General features: G+C 59.4%; 1 protein-coding gene across 6 annotated transcripts in view; it reads right to left on the bottom strand.

Annotated features, from left to right (window-relative positions):
- The window catches only part of BCORL1 (BCL6 corepressor like 1), a 19,645-nt gene extending 1,569 nt beyond the window's left edge, over positions 1-18,076 (bottom strand). The window contains exons 1-13 of one of the 6 annotated variants that reach the window (XM_015860174.3): positions 17,909-18,076; positions 11,441-11,580; positions 9,060-9,150; positions 6,219-8,789; positions 5,746-5,911; positions 5,457-5,537; positions 4,870-5,292; positions 3,581-3,810; positions 3,262-3,468; positions 3,004-3,170; positions 2,377-2,522; positions 1,701-1,778; positions 712-865 (exon numbers count right to left, since the gene is read on the bottom strand). In XM_015860174.3, the coding sequence (XP_015715660.2) occupies positions 712-865; positions 1,701-1,778; positions 2,377-2,522; positions 3,004-3,170; positions 3,262-3,468; positions 3,581-3,810; positions 4,870-5,292; positions 5,457-5,537; positions 5,746-5,911; positions 6,219-8,789; positions 9,060-9,150; positions 11,441-11,526 (4,400 nt within the window). In that variant the 5' untranslated portion in view covers positions 11,527-11,580; positions 17,909-18,076. Of the gene's footprint in view, positions 1-711; positions 866-1,700; positions 1,779-2,376; positions 2,523-3,003; positions 3,171-3,261; positions 3,469-3,580; positions 3,811-4,860; positions 5,293-5,456; positions 5,538-5,745; positions 5,912-6,218; positions 8,790-9,059; positions 9,151-11,435; positions 11,581-12,026; positions 12,107-12,234; positions 12,353-17,908 lie in introns of those variants that run through there. The other 5 variants (XM_015860173.3, XM_085544465.1, XM_085544466.1 and 2 more) reach the window with 5 other exon arrangements.
- Positions 18,077-18,701: the final 625 nt, after the last annotated feature.

Genomic DNA, 18,701 nt, shown 5'->3' on the forward strand with positions numbered 1-18,701 from the left:
GCATTCCCAGCCAGCAGGAACCACAGCGGGGCTTAAAGCTGCCAATGAATCCCACGCTGGGGCTTCTCAAAGCACATCTATGCCGCAGGAGAGCCAACCTAAGCCAGTCCCCCAGCAGTGCAATCACTGCAGAGCTGCACACCGTGGTCCATCTCAGCCCAACACTCCCTTCCTGCCCCCGGCTGAACAAATCCCGCTGCCAATTCCTTCCCCAAGGTGACCACCTCAGGGCTGGACTTCTGAGAGTCAAATCACACCTGGCCTGGCTTCTACTCGCTTCACTGATGTGGGGCTTAGAACAACACTGAGGATAGAAACCTCTCTTGCTAAAAATAAGCGTGCTGTGCTTCATTATGAGGTGGCATAAGACAAGGAGAGCCACAAGAGGTGCCCCATCAGCAGCTATTTCCTGCTATGAGGAAAGCTGCCCTAATGCCACGACCCTGTGCTTCTACCTGCAGAATAAAGGTGTTTTCCTCCCCTGGGGAAGTGGTTTGGAATCCAAAATGAAACGCTGTCCTGTCTCCTTGGCACGCAGTCACTTTAGGCTCTCAAGAGTTCCTCAAGCACGCATGCTTTTTCAATACAAGAACACTGCACATCAACTCCAACCTGGAGGCCAATCTCCAGGCTAATGAGCCCCCCCCACCCTTCCAATGTAGTGTTAACGTCATTAATTAAAGGCTCTCCATTCCACAAGAAGATACCCACCCCCGAGAGACGGACACTTGGAGGTTGTAGCTGGGCAGCAGGGGCTTGTCTGAGAACTCAAACATGAAATTGTCGGGATCCTGTTCCTCCTCCTCCTGGTCTGAACTCCCTGGAGGGTTGAGCAGAAGATCGCACCCAATGCAGTCTTTCCCCTCTGCAAGAAGGAAAACAGATGTTAGTGTTGCTCACACTTTCATTCCATCATCCCACAGGGGAACAGCTCTGCCCATCCAGACTGGCCACCACTACAATCCCACGTGTATATTCCCACAACATCACAATGAATTCAATTGCTCAGTCCCAACATCCTCCTGCTCTCCTGCTCCAGCCCCTCAGCTCCCAGAAACTCTGAGTGAGCACAGAGCTGCACTACACAGAGAAAACTGCCCTTGGGGAGCTTACTATACCCAGACCTTAGAGATCACACACTCATTTCTCTCGTTACCTTTTGGCCCCAAGAGATGTGAAGAACTAAGGGAAACTGTGGACAGCTTTCCTGCCTTGAAGAATAGAAATAGATGGAGCAGTGGCCTGGAGTTTCTCCTCCACCCTCAGTGACATGTTATGTTTTGTGCTTCAGCACTGATGGCAGGGGATACTTGGAAGAACTGAACCTCTGAAGGTCCCTTTAGAAGCTGGAAGGCTGCAGTAAGAGCTCACCAGAGCCTTCTCTTCTCCAAGTTGAACAACTCAATTGTTTTAACAGCCTGCCCTCATAGGAGAGCTGCCCCAGCCCTCTGATCACACAGTCCTGAAGCAGCGTCCACCAAAGCACGCGGGACAACAGGCCAGAAGGATCCACAAATGCATCATCCCAATGAAATCCCTTTTGGGAGCAGAGGGAACTCTCAGCATGTAACACTGTGGTGAGATAGCTAAGAAATGACTTCAGAGGGAAGCTGACAGGACTGAGAGAATGATGATTACACCTCACAGACACACCTCTCCCTGCTCTGCTGCTGCACATGGAATCAGTTGGCTGGACTCACCAAGCACAGAGCTGCTGTAGAAGTCCCACGCTGTTCGAGGATCCCCATCAGTGCGCCCCTGGAGATCGGACAGGTAATCTAAAGAGGAACGATTGAGAGGGTGAATGCTTATCTACTGGCCACACCACAGTCCTGGCATACATATCCATTGATCTTGAATAAGCCATGCCATCTCTGCTGCTCTTCCTCTGCTGTACTGCTAGGCATTATCGCAGAATCTGAACCACAACCCACTTGCAAGAAGGGTAACCTCACAAAGGAGAAAGCAATGTGGCCCTGGTTTGAGAACATGAAATAGAAGCTAATGGGGGAAAACCAACTGATAGGACTAGGTGGGTTGGAAAGCAAGGTTCTTAGGGTCTTCTTATGCTCAAAACTGCATCCACAACAGGTGCACATACAGGTAAGCCTGGAGGAGCAGATAAACTGGGAAACAAGACTTCAGAAATGGGAGATTTTCTGTCTTGTATCTACCTGGGAACCACCATCTCCTCTAATTGTCTTTGCCTCACTGTTATATAGAAGCCAGGACACATCTCACTTCTACTTTAACAGTACAGAAAGTGGGCACGCTTCACTCTCAGCCAGTCATCAAAAACCCTCTGACACCCAGATCTGTGGTCCTGAGCGCTGCCAGACAGGAAGGATGGAAATGCAGCCTCCCCCCAGCACCCACCACAGAGGAAGTGCTTCATCACGTCGCTGGTGGCAAGCTTCACAGCTGTCTGCCCAGAGTAAGTGGCCAGAGTGGGATCAGCACCATAGGAGAGTAGAAGCCACATGGTTTCCAGGTTGTCATTGGCTACCGCATCATGGACAGGCCTGTAAGGATAGGAGTGTTAGCAGGAAGAGACTGGAAGAGAGGGCATAGCAAAGAATCCGTTCTGGGCTGAGACAAATCTAGTGATGACCACCAGCTCTTCTCCTAAAGTACACTGTAATGGTATAATGGGATGGTAACAGCAGGGTGGCAAAGCCTTTGGCTTAAGCAAATGAGGACAAGCCCAAATGTAGCAGCCAAAGATTCAGAAATAAAGGAAAAGAGCAGCTTACCTTTGGAAGGGCTCAGATAGGCAGGGATCTCCAGCAAGAGATGCCCTCACCTCCACTGCCAACCCTTAAATGAGGGCTGGGAAGGGGTGGACCCTGGCTCCATCCCTTCTGTCACTCAGATACACTGCATGCACCTGAGCTCCCCTGGGTTGGCCCTGCCTTCCCACCAGGTGCTCCATCACTGCTCCAGGCCCTGTCTTAGCACTCCCACTACACAGGCCCTGCTCACTGCCCCATGTTCCTGACTTGCCTCGTGCCATCCTGTGCGCTGCAGTTCACGTTGGCTCCATGCTCCAGCAGGATGTGCAGGATGTCGATCCAGCCTCGCGCGCAGGCCTCGTGCAGAGCTGTGTAGCCAGCATTGTCACGATGGTTCACATCACTGCTCTTTTTCTGCAGGCAATAGAGCACCACGTCCTACAGAAACAAGAGCGTTGCAGGCTGGGTCACACACAGACCAAAGCAAGGCAGCACAGCACACAAAGAGGGCAGCAGCATCAAGGCTCACCTTATAGCCCAGGCGAGCTGCTCGCTGCAGGAGGGTCTCCCCTGCATTTTTGTTCACTATCAGCCGTCGTGCCTCAGGAGGAATGTGCTGGGCTGTAGGCAACTCAGGGGAGCTCCCTGGGCTGACACGATGGGATTTACAAGGAGTCCACGAGTCCTGGGGCTTCTTCGGAGATGGTGTTTTGGGCTGGCTCCAGCGTCCTTTCACCTGGAAACAAAAAGCAATACGACCTTGGCACACCTTGACCTGGCTCACTGACATGATGGGAATCACTCTCATTTCTCCCCACCCACGTTCCCCTCGTCGATCCAAGCCGTACCTTCCCCTCATCACAGATCCCTGCCAGGTGTTTGGTTTTACATTTGCGTTTTCCTGATGGTTTCTCCAGCTCCTCCTGGACAGGAGAGCTGTCTGAGTGCTCCAAGAAGAAGCCGTTCTGAAAGTCTGGGCGTCCTTGAGATTTCCGGGGGGATGGGGAATGCCTGCTTCTCAGCCTGAGCTCTGTGCCTTTACCCTGCGCTGACTCCTTCTGCTTTCGGTACCTAAAATCTACAGGAGAAATGGGAATGAGGAAATGCTGTAGGTACAGGGCCTTCGGCACCAGTCAAAGCAAAGCTCAGCTCTCTGATGGCCACAAACCCAGACCTCGCAGCAGAGTCACAAGCAATGAACATGCAGATTTTCTTCATCGCAGATGGACTCAGCGTGGGCACATGAAATACAACAGCATGGTTGGAAAAGACCAAGCTTACCAAGCACTGGGATTTCCACATGACTCACTAGGGTTTCTCATTAGCTCTAACAGTCAAGGAACACAACTTGCTTCCCAGTGGCCCGGTTAGTGCGTGCTGCCATACAGTGCATCCCTTCCTATCTCCTGGGCCAAGTGGGACTCATGTGGGATACCCTCTGGAAAGACACCCATGGACAGTCACTGCTCTGCTGCCTACAGAAGCAGACCCCATGTCTTCCTCTTAGCTTAAGTAGCACTTTAAATTTTCAGTTTGACGTGCAGGCAGGTGGGAAGCACCAGGATGCCCCGGGGGAAATCCAAGCTTTTCTTCCTTTCATTACACAGAACTGCAGAACCCAACATGCCATGGAAGGACACACACTGCTTCACTGAAATAGTAACACCCCGTAGCAAGGGCACTGTGGGCTGGTGAGGAGATGGCTGAAAGGAAAGCCCGGAAAAAAGATAATAGATCACAAAAGGGTGCAGCAGCTGAATGGAGGAACCTTGTTCACCCCATCCTGCCCAGCAGGGCACGGGATGAAATGACTAAGAGAGCAGTTAAAAAATACACAGAAAGAAGTGCTTTGCACAGCAAGGGGGGAAACTTCAGGGCTTTGCTGCCACCCAGAGGTGGTGGAGGCAGATGCCATCAGCGGGACCAAAAAAGGATTGAGTCAAACTCATGGCCACGAGGACCATAAGTGAACTGCAGAAGGCCTGGCTGATCTATGGAGCAGCCCAGACCGCGGACATCAAGATCACCATCCCTACTGTAGTGACAAAACCCCATCATGCTTAAGAGGGAATAAAACTGAAAGCATTGGACCCCGGCCTGATAGCAGAAATCCCTTCCCAGCCCATACCTGTCATACCTGCTTTGGATTTCCGCCTCTTGTGAGGGAAGCCCACCCGTTCTTCCTCCCTTTCGGTCAGATATTCACCAGTCTGGTATTTCCGGCTTTTCTGTCGTCTCCTTTTCTTTCTTTTGATGTGGCTGTCATCCTCCTCTTCCTCGTTGGGCTCCCACAGCTGCCTGGGTGACTCCACTCTCCAGGGCAGCTCCCGGCTCCTCCTGGCGTGACAGCTGCTCCTCTCAGACACAGACCTGTCCCTGGCCCTGTGGCTGTGATAATGTGATGCCTGGTGGGATTTCCGCAGCTTGCAATGTTTCAAGGATATCTCTTCCTCCTCTTCCTCCTCCTCTTCTTCCTCATCGTCCTCCAGCAAAGGTAAAATATCCTGCCCGGTCACGTCACACTCTCCCATCACGCCGGCCGAAGAGCCAGCAACACTTCCTGCACAAAGGTGGAAACAAGTGTCAAAAAAAGGCAAGGCCATCTACAAGAAAAACCCTGCTGGGCAGGACAAAAGACAGGCACGGATCCACACGAAGAGGGAAAGGCTCACAGTCCACCCAGTTCTCCTGGCAGGACCATCCCAGTGCTTGGCACCAACTCACCCGACTGGCTGCGCGTCCGACTGCTCAACACCACCGGGATGAAGTCCCGGAAGTTGTTCTTGGGCTTCTTCTCAAGATAACCTATGGGGAAAACCAGCCCTTGAGAAGGCACGTCACGGATCTCTGCTCACACAACAGCGCACCAACCCATCTGAGCTCTGTTAGGATCCCAATCTACAGTGGGAAGCCATCGGCTTCAGGACAACAACAGCTCAGCCCCACAGCATTAGCACGATCCAAACTGCCACAGCCAGAACCCATGAGAACACAGTGCCTTTGGCAGCAGTACCTTCCTCATGGCTGTCCCCACGGTGCTCGGGAGAAGGGAACTCTGTCTTCGCTGGCCTCCTGCGCTTACGCTTTACCCTGAGGCTGTTGTGATCATTCATTGATCCCAGGCCACTTCGGCCCTCTCTCTTGCTGAGCTCGTGCAGATTGTCGTGGTGTTTTTGCCACTGTGAATGGAGGACACAGACTGAAGATTCAGCTTCTGACTAATGATGCTGGAGGAGCAAAAGAGAAAGGACAAAAGACCACCCCCCACTCATAATGCTGGTGCCCTCCAGCATTTTTGACACTCCAGATCCGTTTTGCTCTGTTACCTACAGATCCAGACATTTTAGACATTAATCCATTGCAAGGCAATACCAAAGAGCACAAGTAGGAAGCCCCATGCACTGTTCTAGCCCAACAAGACTCCCGCCCCAGCCCCAGCCTCGCAACCATGACCCCACAGCCCCAGCTCCAGCCAACCTCACCCACCTTGCGACCGTGCACACTCTGGCTCCCTGATTTGCTCGGGGGCTCCTCACCATCCTGTGCTTTGCACTTCAGTCTCTTCTGCACCTGCCTGGCATCGCCATCGTGTTGCCGCTTGGACTTGCAGCGTGTGCCACTCTCTTGCTTGACCTGGCCTGCTGCTGTGAGCTTGGCCTCTGCCAAGGCCTGGGGAGCAGCCCCAGCCCGCAAGCAAGTCACCGAAGGCAACGACACATCACTTTCCACGCGCTCCTTCTTCACCCTGCATAGATCCACCTGATGTGTACACTGGAGGGGCTCTGCAGCTGGAGGCTGCTGGGAGCCTTCACAGCCTGGCTCCTTGTGCTGACCATCTACAGGTGCCGTGGGCACCTCCGGAACCACCCGCAGAGCCTGCTGCCCAACCACGGGCACGTCGTGTGACAGGTATGCAGCTAACACTTGGTTTTTAGGCTTTGTATCCGACTGCTTCAGGCTGCAGCTCCCCTGGGGAGCCTCAGTCTGTACCATGCCCTCCTTACTGGCGTCAGCCTCCGATTCTCCACGCTCTTGACTCTTCGGAGGGTTGTCCAGCTTCCCCTTTCCTCCTTTTGCATCCAAAGTGCTGGTTTGAGGAGACGGACCTGCATTCAAGGGGACGGCACTGTCCTGCTCCTCACTGGGTTTGGGCAGGGGCCGGCAGCCCTTGTTGCTCTTGGATGCTTCACACTCCACAGATGGGAGCCTGGGCAGCCCCTCAGGCAGGCTCTGGGCTGCTGCACTGGGCTCTGTGGGCTGCACGCTCAGGAAGGTGGGGAGCTCTCCTGTGCCAACAGGCTTACAGGAGCTGTTTGGGTTTGGGGGCAGCTGCCCCGTGGTGGAGATGCCGATCGAAAGCAGAGGGGTCTGATGATAAGGAGACCAGCCGAGAGGCAAAAGCTGAGGGTTGGAAGGTTTGCCATTCACAGGGCATCGCGGGTACACGCTCCCCTGGACAGGATTCCAGGTGGAGATGTCCTTGGACTGACACAAAGGAGCTCCCGGAGCAACTTTGCCATGAAGCAGTCTCTTGGCAGGATCCTGCTGTCTCTCTGTGCCCACCTGGTTGGCCTTCTTCCCGCAGGGAGCCCCAGCGCTTCGGGGCTCCCCCTGATCGATGATGGAAATTGGCTCCTGCTTGGGAAGGTGGTGGGGGTCCCTGCTGAAGTTCACACAGGGGTCCTTGCTGAGCAGCAGCGAGGCAGGCACGGGGTTGGCAACGCCGACGTAGGTGCCTGGAATGGTGCTGATGAGAGTGGTGTTCTTCATCCAGGAGCCCTGCTCTCTGTTCCGCAGGAACTCGGGGAAGATAACGAAGGGCGCAGTGGTGCTGAGACATGAGGTGACGCTGCTGCCGGCACTCTGGGCCGCGCGCTGGGACTTGGACAGGACCGTGGTGAGAAGTGCTTTGCCGCTGGTGTGCACAGGAGTGAGGATGGGCATTGGAGGGGTTTTGCGTTGGCTGGGTGGAGGCAGCTTCTGGCGATTGGACTTGGAGGAGAGATCGAGAGGCATCTCACTGCACTCCGGAGAGGAGACCATCTCACGCTCCAGCTGCGGAGGGGACTTCAGAGGTGAAAGCGAAGTTGCGGCCCCTGGTGCGTGCGGCTCGGGAGCTGCCGGTGCTCTGGCTTGTGTGCCAGTGCCAGAAGAGGGAGCAGCGCTTCCACACGGTGCGGCCAGCTGAGGCTGGCTGGATGAGAGGGCAGGGCCAGCTGTGGATGAGGGAGCGCCATCGGCAGCGGCCTGGGCACCGCTTCCACCTGAAGGCGAAGAGCAGCTAAGCTGGTTCACCTCCACCGACACCACTTTGGCATCTGAAGCTAAGGGTCTGGTGACAGAGAAGGTGTAGGGGTAGGAACGCAGCTCTGGGGAAGCAATAATGCCTGGCACGCAACGCTCGGGTAGGTAGGAAGGCAGGACGGGAAGGGTGAGTGTGGAGGAGACCCCCAGAGTGCTTGGAAGCGTGGCCACGGTGAGCGGCTGCCCGCAGCTGGGCGGTGGGATGTACACTAGAGACTGGCTCGGGCTCAGGACCGTCCCAGGCTGAAAGGACAGGGGCACTTTGTGTATAGCGGGGGCCTGAGATGTGGGAAAGCACACTCGACTCAAAGTAAAAGTTGCAGGGGTGGAGGCTGAGGTGCTGCAGCTGGAGGTGACCACGGATAACGTCCCTTCTGCCAGCGCTGCTGGCCCTTGTGCTCCAGAGTTTGGGGCGGTTTTCTCCTTCCCAGCAGGTTCATTCTCTGGAGCTGCAGAGCAGGTGGAAGGAACGTCAGCCTGCTTGTCGCTGGGAGGATCTGCTGGCATCCTGGCAACATCAGCGCTGCTGTTCTCCTGCTCAGCAGCTTGGGGGACTGCAGGTTCCTGCCCTCTGCCATCCCGCTGGCTTGCCAGAGGGCCCTGGACATCGTCTTTCACAGCCTTTCCCACACACTCTGGGTTTGGGTTAGGATCAGGTGGCTGCTCTCCCAGTTTGGGTCCAATCTTTTCCTCCACTTTGCCACTTGCATCCTGGGCACCGCTGCCACCACTGCTGACTGCTGTGAGCTCCACCTGCAACAAGAAGGGAGAAAGCAAACCTGAGAAGTTGTGGAAGCAGCTCCTAGCAAAGCAGCCAGGACCTGCAGCCCTGCCTCGAGGAGGCAGAGGCCACGCAGGCAGATGCTCCTTCCAACCTGGAGAGTGGTTTGCCCCTTGTGCATATTGGTGCAGCCCTCTTGAGAGAAGGTCTGCAGGACCCACGAGGGCAGCTGCTTTTGCTTGACCTGTTCCATCAGATAAAGGCCTTCCCAGAGGACCCAGATGGGCACAAACGGAGCTCACCTTGGAAAGGCTGCTGCTGACGCAAAACTCTTGAGATCCCAAATGCTGGGAGCTGCTGGTTTTAGACTCCTCATCAGAAAGTGGGGCTCTCCTAAGGGGGGAATAAGACATAGTGTTACAAAACCCCAGGATGCTCCCCCAGCATCCTAACCTTCCCCGTCCCCACACGGGACAGCAGAATGGCTGACAAGCAGAAGCACGTTTCAGACAGCTGTGAGCTCACCGCACCTTCCACCTCCCACAACAGCAGTGGGTGCTGACTGCTGCAGGACTGTGGAGACAAGGCGCACTGCTGTCCATCACTGTCCTCCCCCTCCCAGAGGGCTCCATTCACCTGCTCCTGTCCCTTCTGTCTCCCCTTCAGTTCTACCACACACTTCCAGCACTGTCCTCCTCGGAGGACACACATCCTGTCCCGATCCTCTGCCTCCCAGCCACGTTCCTGCTGTTCCAGCACAGCAGCTGTGTCTGCGAGCTGCACAGCTACGCATCCTGCTGGCCAGAGTATGTGAACCTTTGCATGACACCTCCTGAGTGCAGAGTGTGAACTCGGGACAAGGATCCACAGAAATGGGACGCACTGAGCACACAGCTGTCCTTACAATCTGACAGAGAACCGGCAGAGCTCACATGCTCCCTATTTATGTATTTACAGCAACTTCCAGTCTTGTTCCGACCGAGCCCTGTTACAGACAAGCGCTGCTGTCGGGATCCAAGAGCTGATGACAGAATTGCAGGGGTTGGAAGGGACTTCAAGAGCCCCAGCACCGCTTCTGCTTTTGCCCTCCTCACACCACAGGCTCCCACAACAACCACACGATGGCTGCCAGCCCCAGCCCCAAGGGCCGCACATCTCAGTGCGGGCACCGGGAGAGGCTGGGGCCGCCTCACACACGGGGCCGGGCTGAAGGCCTCGCGGGTGCCCCACCCCAAAACCTCGGGAACCCGCCCGGCCTCCCCACGCGCAGCCCGAGCATTTCTGTCCCCTCGCCCTCCCCGCTCGGTCGGGCCGCAAAAGGCTCCGGAGGATCCGTTATTAATAAGGGGAGGGGGCAGACGGCGTTTCCGCAGCGCGCCGCAGCTGACAGCAGAGCAGCGCCGAGGGCCGCCCGCCGTAGGGACGGCCGGGCTACGAGCTCCGCGGGCCGAGCCAGGCCGGGGCCGGGCCCAGCGCAGCGCCGAGGCCGAGCTCCACCCCGGCGGGCGGCAGGAGCGGCGGCAGGGGGCGCCCGAGGGCAGGCGGCGAGCGGAGCCGGGCAGCGGACGGCCGCCCCGCCCGGCCCGGCCCCGGGGCTCCGCAGGCCCAGGCCTCGAGCCGGCGGGGCGGGCCGCGTCCCCGAGCCTCCCCGCGGGCCGCGCCGGGCGCCCCGCAGCACGAAGCGCCGAACGTGCCGCTGCCGCGCGGCCTCCATCCCGCGGAACGGCCGGGCCGTGCGCCCGGGGACGGATGGTCGGGTCAGGGCTGGCTCGAGAGCCCGCGGTGCTCCGGCACACGGGGCGGCCCAGCGAGCGGCACCGCGGCCGCGCTGCCCTCCCCCTGCGCAAGGCCGAGGGTTGGGACAAAGCGCTGCCGCAGCCGGGGCTGCCTGCCGCGATGCTTCGGGCTGCCGGGTGTTCGTTACGAGCAGGGGCAGCCCCGAGTGGTTTAGGAAGGCAGAGGGCAACACCATCTGCCGGCTCTTATCTGGGAGCTGCACAGCGGGGCTGAGGCACGGAGATGAGCTCTTTCTGCTTTTCTGCCTCACAAGAGAGCCTGAACTCTCCCCTATCCCGCTGCCCTGACCGCCTGCTGGAGGGTTTGCTGCCAAAAGCCTCATGCTCCGGCAGCAGGGGAGGGCACACAGTGCTGCAAGCACCCAAAACCTGCCTGGCTCCAACAAACATGCATTGCCTCGAAGCTGAAGCTGCCAACACGCTGGTTCTGAGAATGAGACCCCAGGGCGTCGGAAATAAAAGGCGATGGCAAGCCATGGGACAGGCCAGGAACCAGCCTTGATCAATTCTGCCTCCCGGCCACTAATCCTCCCTAATCTCCTATTTGGTTGGTGGCATGTCACAACTCTCCCATCTAATCGTTCGGTCTGCACTAACCCTCCCGGGTCACTGAAAGCTCTTCTTAGCAGCTTGGCTCACAGTGGGTCAAGCTCTTTTCCTTCCCTAGCACTTAATGGCACAAGTGACGATGCCAGCACTGTGTGCACGAGTCACCAAGGAAGTGCACACAGTTGGTGAGCACTCTGGAGAGCAACAGTCCTCATCCACCAGCCTGACTCCCCAGTAAAATCAGCCACGTCGGCACCATTTCCATTCCTGCAGCCTCTCTACATCCCTCAATGGCTTCCTGCCCCTCCTGGGCCCACCGAGCCTCCCACGCACCTCACCTCTCCTCGTTGAGGCCACACATGCGAATCCGCTCTGTGCTGGTCCAGTTGTGCACCCCGCTATAGAGAGGTGCCGTAGAGATCATGACAGCTGCTTGTCACCAACCCGGGACCTGCTGGGGCTCGAGGGGCCACTCCGCCTGCAAGAAAAAAAGGCATAAAACAGAGAATTGGTGACTCTTGTAGGACGCTGGCATCCCCGCTTATCCCCAGCTCCAGCACCAGGCAGAGCGAGCACGATGCCTGAGATGCTCCATGTCTGGAAGAGGGCTGCAGGGAATAAGCATTGCCTCAGGATAGGATCTGCTCATCCTCATGCTAACCAGCTCGGCTGCCAAAACCTCAGCCCACCTCAAGAGCTTCACACAAGCACTGCTGAGGCCGTGCTGCCCAGAGCTGGGGGTGCCCCATCCCCGAGGTGCCCGAGGCCATGAGTGGGTCCTGGGTTGGAAGGAGCACCCAGCCCGCGGCACAGGGCTTGGGACTGGGTGGGCATTAAGGTCCGTTCCAAACCAGCCGGTCTGTGATCCCACAATCTTCCCACACACACATCACTCCTGCAAGACCCCCCTGCTTCCCTCCCCACCCCAGAGGTCTCCAGCGCAGTGCAGCGAGCCCGGACAGAGCTGCACCCAAGCGGCCGGCTGTTAGAACGCTGACCCCTCCCCGAGGCTTCGCATTACGTTGATAAAGCAGGACGTGCCGGGCTCAGCGGGGAAAACCTCAAACGGGGAAGAAGCCGGGGGGGGGGACGCGAGAGGAGGGGGCGGAGGATCGCCAAGTGTGCCACCAACGTGTCATCGAGCGGGCGTCCCCTCGGCGCGCTGCGGAGGGGATGATGGTGTTCGGCGGTGTTACGGGTAGAAAACAGGAGGAAATCCAGAGACTTGCGAGCATCCGAGACGCACCGTCGGCGGGGTGGAGCTTTCGGGGGAGGATGTTACAGCCAATCGTGCGGCGCTGGGTGCTCGAGCATTAAGGCAGCTTTGCTGCTGGAGTCGTGTCAGGGAAAACGCGAGGAAGGAGGGAGGAGAGGATCCCCTGCGCTAACCGGAGGGCGAGGTGGAAGCGAGGAGGGAGGACGGACCGCGAAGGGCAGAGATGCTGTCCGAGAGGTTCTCGATACAAAGACATTCCGAACACACGAAGGGAAAGCTGGCAGAGGCACCGGGCGTCCTCGGTGCAGCGGTGAGAGCAGGGAGAGGCTAAAGCAGCACGTCACCGCAGCCTCCCTCCGTTGTCTTTGCCCTGACAAACTCGTGGGGACACGAGCTCTGGACGGGAGCAGAAGCAGCATTGCACGATGCTGAGATGAGCGCAGGGATGTACAGGCCGGGCTGAACGTGCCCTCTGAGCACAGCTGCTGCCAGTTATCCCCTCAAAGCCCGTGGGGAACATCCAGAAGCAGAACAGCGGGGCCATAGGAGAAACAGGGACAGGGCAGTTTGCTTGCAAAAAAAAATTACAACAAAAGAAGTGATGGACATATCCAGACATGTGAGCACAGATCTGAGCAAAGCCATGGAAACCCATGGAGGGGAACGTCCAGCCAAGGGCACACGGTGCAAGGGGAGAAGGGCTGCACGGGGGAAGGGGAGCAGGGCCGGTTCTAAGGCAGAGAGCAGGGTCATACCCAAAGAGAATGAGAGGTGGCTAGGAGCAGGAAGGGGAGGAGTCTTGCGATGCTTGGAGTGAAATGCAACATAAAGGAAATAGGGGAACAAACAATCTGTGGGGATTTCACCATCTTAGGCTAAACTGAAAGAAGGGCAGGAGGACGGTTCTGCCCCCGAGCACAGAGGTGGGACTGATGCTTTGGGAAAGATGGCAAGGGACCCACCGTGTGAGTGGGAAAGGGGCTGTGCAACATGGGACAGGAGTTCAGGGAAGAGCTGAAGCATCAAAACAAGCACAGAGCATGGTCCAGGAATAGGTCTGGTGTGGGAAAAGCAGGGACAAGGCGGCGTGGGGAGCAGGGAGGGATGGCATGTCTGGAGTAAGAGCTGGCTGATAGAGCAGGATGACCACCAGAGGAAGGGCAAGAGAACAAGCGCAGCCCCTGCTTTGTGAATTCTTGGCCTCTACCCTCTATGGACGACACGGGACATGTGCCAAAGACAGGCATTCCACAGGGAGCCAGAAGGAACAGAAGAGAAAAGAAGAAAAATCACATTTTCAACTCAAGGAAGAGGAATTCAACACGGGGAGAACCACAGACGTGATCTCCAACACAAATGGGAGCAACCGGCAAAAGAGGAGCATCCTTCAGAGCACAGAGACAAGGGAGGATGCCTGGGAAACACAATTAAGAGCAGCTGCAATGGGCAATGGGCAGAGCAGGACCAAGGACCCAAAGAGACCTCGAGTGGATTCAACGTGAGACAACCTCTCATCTGCATCGGTTCAGCTCAGAATGACTTTAAACAACTGTAATTAAACCCGCATAACACCTTGGAGAATGCAACTAGGGCGTGCTTCCACGTACCCCCACAGCAGAAGGAAATACTGAAGCCCTCCTGACCCCTCACTCCTTCCATTGGCGTGGCAGGGTGAGCCCAACCTGGAAGCACATCTGTGTTTAAAAACAGTGCTGAGGGTTTCTTGCCCTCCTGGAAGGGTTTTATCCCACAGCAGCTCCCAGATCAGGTTCACCAGGAGGGAGAGAGGGCGCAGCCTGGCACAGAATCCGTTTAATCCAGCACCTCTGCCAAGAGAAGCCTATATGAAACCACAGCCTTATTTTGATGTAGCTAAATAGGTGCCCAGCCAATTCTAATTAACTCCAAAGAAAACAAGTTTAGAATGAAATAAGACCATCAACATCCCATTCTTCTCGGAGAGAAGCTGGTTCCATGATACCAAAGCTCCTTCACATCTCCAAACAAAACATGCTCTAGAACTGCTGGTGAGAAAGGGGCTGAACGCTGCCTCCAACAGTGAGCCCTGCGAGAGATACTCAATGAAACTACCACGGATGGATTACATTCACCAAGAGCAAAGGGACTCTTTATTCCCTACGTCAAACCCCCTCACTGCCCTTCAGCTGGGCAGGACACCACCATGCAAACCAGTCTCCAAGTCAGCACAGCAGAAGATGTCTCTGCTGCAGGAGAAGCACGCTCTGCTCAAGTTAGCACTGAACTCGCTGCACCTGGCAGACCCCTTGGAGTGAGCCAAGCCACAACTCTCTCCTCTGAAATACAGCCCAGAAACAACTTCCTTGAGGTGAAGCTCTTTGGGAACAGATCCTTTCTAATAATCATCTATAGAGATATCCCCCTATAGTGCCAGGACAACTGCAGCCACAGCACAGGCCGAGCTGTGGATGGTGAATGGGCTGCTCCCAGCTTCACGCATCAGCTCCGTGCAGCTGAGCAGAGCCCCCTGTGCTGCCAGCAGCCCTTCTCCTCATCCTATGCGATCCAAACTCAAGCTGCCTGGGCCGAGGTTTCCTAATGCAGCTTTTGCCCCCCCGCGTGGCACTTCCCCCCTGGCATTAGCACAGCAGAGGTGTGTGACAGCCACAAAGCACATTCAGCACTGCTGGCTCTGAGCACTCACCTGCTGCAGTGCCCTGGGTGCACCCATGTAGGGGGGAGCGGAGTGGCTGCGTTTCCCCACTCCTCATGCCAGCCTCTTAATGCTGTGAATGCATTCAGCTTTAGGCCAGTGATAGCTTCAAACCCCCAACAAGCTCCATCCTAAAATGGCTCAGGTTTTGAGATGCTCACCTTCCCTCTCCCTATCCCTACCAATGCAGCACAGGCCACTCACCCACCCACCACCACCACCCTCCATCAGCCAGGCAGGAGCCGACGGGCACCAACACACTTCAGCAACCCCCAACCCGAGCTCTGGGCAGGGATGAGAGCTGCACAGCACCATCAAGCAAAGCCCCAGCGAGCCGCGATGCACGGCACTGACAGCAACGGGGCTGTGAATTGCAGAGAGCTCCCCCGGGTGAGCAGCAGCCCCGCAGAGCCCCGCGCTGAGCTTTGGGTTGCGGCAGTTCAAAGTTGGTGCGACGCAGACAAAGGGATGCAGCCAGATGGGGGCCGAGCACAGTGAAACGCTGCATAACTGGGACAGCAGCACGGAGGGAGGGAAGGGAAGAGGGAAAAGAGAAAAGGGAAAGAGCTTTGCCCATCTGAGCGCGCTGCACGAGTCCGGCACATCCCTCTGCAGCACGAGAGCAGGAGGACGCAGCTGCTGGTACCGGGAGCGCTGCGCGGCACGGCTGGCCAGGGGGCACTGTGGGCGGCCGGCAGGATGCACTTTGACCCTGGAAACACACCCAGGGAGACACCTTTGGAACACGATCCGGGAGAGGAGCAAAATGCTACTTTTTGCCACCCCGATGACTCTAAAACGTAAAGCAGTCCTGGATGGGGGGAACCCAGGCGGGACTCGCTGCCTGCGCTGCGCTCACCGCGAGCTGCTGCCGCCAATGAGAGCCAGAGCAGAGGGGCTGCCCCTCGGTGGGGCACGGAAGGGCCGGGAGGAAGCGATGTGCATCCACAGGGATGGCCTCACTCACTCCGGAGAGTTTGTTCACTTTGGCAATCTTCGTTGCCATTAGAAACAGGGGCGAGAAATTGTATTTGTTTTTAGCTGCGATCGTCAGGCATCCATTGGAGGTGCAGAGGTCCGGAGCCAAAGCTGCCCCCGACACCCCAGAGGGGATTCAGCCCTGAGCAGGAGCTCAGAAAAAAAACCCTTTCCAGAGGACTGCGTGCAAAAAGAATGTTAAAAGCAAAACCAATCGTGACGGTCATCTCTACGTGGGGCATCCAGGGGAAAAAAAATAGGTGAGAAAAGCAACAAATTGCAGCAGCAGCAGCGTGGCACCAGCAGCCAGCAGGGATCGGCCCCAACCCGGCTCGGTGGGCACAAAGTACTGAGTGCAGCCCCGACCCCGCCGTGTTTGGGATCCCCCCGGGGCTGCGTGGAGCCCCGGAGCGCTGCGGTGCTGAGCCAGGCTTTGCCCAACGCATTTGCTTAAGCTGCTTTAAAGACACAGCAGCACCGCGAGTAATTATAGATACTCGGCGCGATGAATTGGGAAGGAAAAGGGGGGAAAAAAATAAAAAATAAAGAGAGGAAAAAGAGAAAATCCATCCTCGGGTGGAATAAAAATAAAGTTTGCTGCACGTCGGTTCCTGCAAGACACGGCCAACAGCGAGCATCGCGCCGCACCCGCGGCAGGAGCGGGTCTTTAAAGGGACGGGGAGAGAAAACGGCACGAAGGGGGTGGGGGATATCTGCAAAGAGACGTTAACAGGCCCACGTTGTGCACGGCGCGGAGAGCGGGGAGCAGCCCGGCCCTGCAGCGCGGAGCCGCGGCCTCGGGGAGAGCCGACGCGGTGACAGCGATGCGGGACGCGGGGATGGCGGCGCTCGGGGGCCGCGCGGGGCGACGTCCCGGCCGTGTCCCCGCCGAGAACGGCGCTCGTTGGGAGCGGATGCTCGGAGGGAGCACGAACGGTGGTGCCCTTCCCCGAGGGCTGCGCTCGGGCGAGGAAGGCGGGGAGAGCCCTCCGAGCGGCGCTCGGGATGCCGGCCGCACACACGGCGCCGGAGCTCCGCGCAGCCCTCCCGGCAGGAAGCGCCGCTCCGGTCCCGCCGCCGCCGCGCACCTCGGGCACGGCCCCTCCCGCCCGGAGCCGCGGGGCCGCAGCGGGGGCAGCGCCGAGGCTCGGCCCCCACCCGCCCCACCCCGCACCGCCCCGCACCGCCCCGCTGCTGGGGGGGGGCAGGGAGGGAGGGGGGGTCCGCCCGGGCACCCCTCGGCCCAGACCCCGCCGCCGTTCAACAGTTGTTCCGCGGGGCAGCCCCGGACGTGGGGCGCTGTCCCCGGGGAGGGCCCTTCCGCCACCGAGCGGGGCCGACACCGGGACTTTCCTCCGCGGCGGGCGCGGGCCACGCCGCCAAACTCCGCGCGGAGTGGCCGCCGTCCCACCGCCACCGCACCGCACCGCACCGCGAGCGCCGCGCCCCGCCCCGCTCGGGCCCGGGACCCCCCGGCAGCGGCAGGTGCCGCCGGTGCCGGTGTCGGTGTCGGTGCCGGAGCCTCCGCGCGGGGTCGGGCAGCGGCACGCGGCGCCGTCGCGGGGCACACGGAACGGAGCGGCACCGGCACCGCCGCTGTCACCGCGCGCCGCCCCCGCCCGCCGTCCCGCAGCGGGACGCCGCCTCCCCCCCGCACCGCCCCCCCCCCCCCAGGCCGGTACCCCCCCACCCCCCCACCGTCCGCCGTCCCGGGACCGGTTTCCATGGAGACCCCCGTCCGAGGGCCGCTCGGGGCCGTCCGCTCGCCGCCGTCCGCCCGGCCCCGGCGGTGGGTGCGGAGCGACCGGGCCCGGGGTTACCCGTGAGAGCGGGGCCGGGCGTCCGGAGCGGGGCGGCGGAGCCGGAGAGACGGAGGAGGGGAAGGGGGGGGGGGGGGCGGTTGTGTGGCCGGGCGCGCACCTGTTTCCCTCGACGAGGCGGACGGCGGAGCGGGGAGCGCGGCGGGGCGAGGCGGGCCCCTGCCCGGAGCGGGCGGCGGATCGGACCGCGGCGCGGCGAGCGGCGGTTCGGCGGCGGCGGAGACACTGGCAGCGGCAGCCGGAGTGTGAGGGCGAGAGCGAGCCGCCGCCGCCGCGGGGGATGACGGGAGCCGTAGTCCGCCCGCCGCGCCCCGCCGCCCGCCGCGCCGCCCCGCGGACTGCAGCTCCCGGCGTGCCCCGCGCCCGCCCTGCCCGCGATGGGGGGGGGGCGCTGTGCGGAGCCGGCCGAGTCCGGAGAGAGGGAACGGGCGGCGGGAGGGAGCGAGCCGGGAGGAGGGGGAACGAGCACGGCACGGCACGAGGGGGGAGGAGGGAGCGGGAGGAGGGACGGAGATCGGGGGGGGCTGAGGGGGGGGGGGTCACTCCCCGGCTGGGAGGGGCCGCTCCGCACCCACGGGCGGGTGGAGGCGCGGGGGAAGCGCACGCACAGCGCGCACCGCACACCCGCACCGAGCCGGGGCACCGGTGCCCGCACCCGCAGGGGGAGGGAGCGGGGGGTGGGTGCGGGGAGGGAGGAGGAGGAGGAGGAGGAGCGGGCGGAGGCCGGGAGCTGCACAGCGGGCAGTGCTGGACGGGCACACGGCGAGCGCGGAACCCGCACCGCTCCGCTCCGCACCGCGCACCTCCGCCGCCCGCAGCCCCGCGGCGGAACGGGCGTGGAGTGTCCGAGCGGCCCCGCCCCGCCCCGCCCCGCCGGGACGACGTGGGCTCGG

The sequence above is a fragment of the Coturnix japonica genome, chromosome 4, assembly GCF_054131305.1.
Source record: "Coturnix japonica strain WE chromosome 4, WE-NBRP24, whole genome shotgun sequence".
NCBI lineage: Eukaryota > Metazoa > Chordata > Aves > Galliformes > Phasianidae > Coturnix > Coturnix japonica.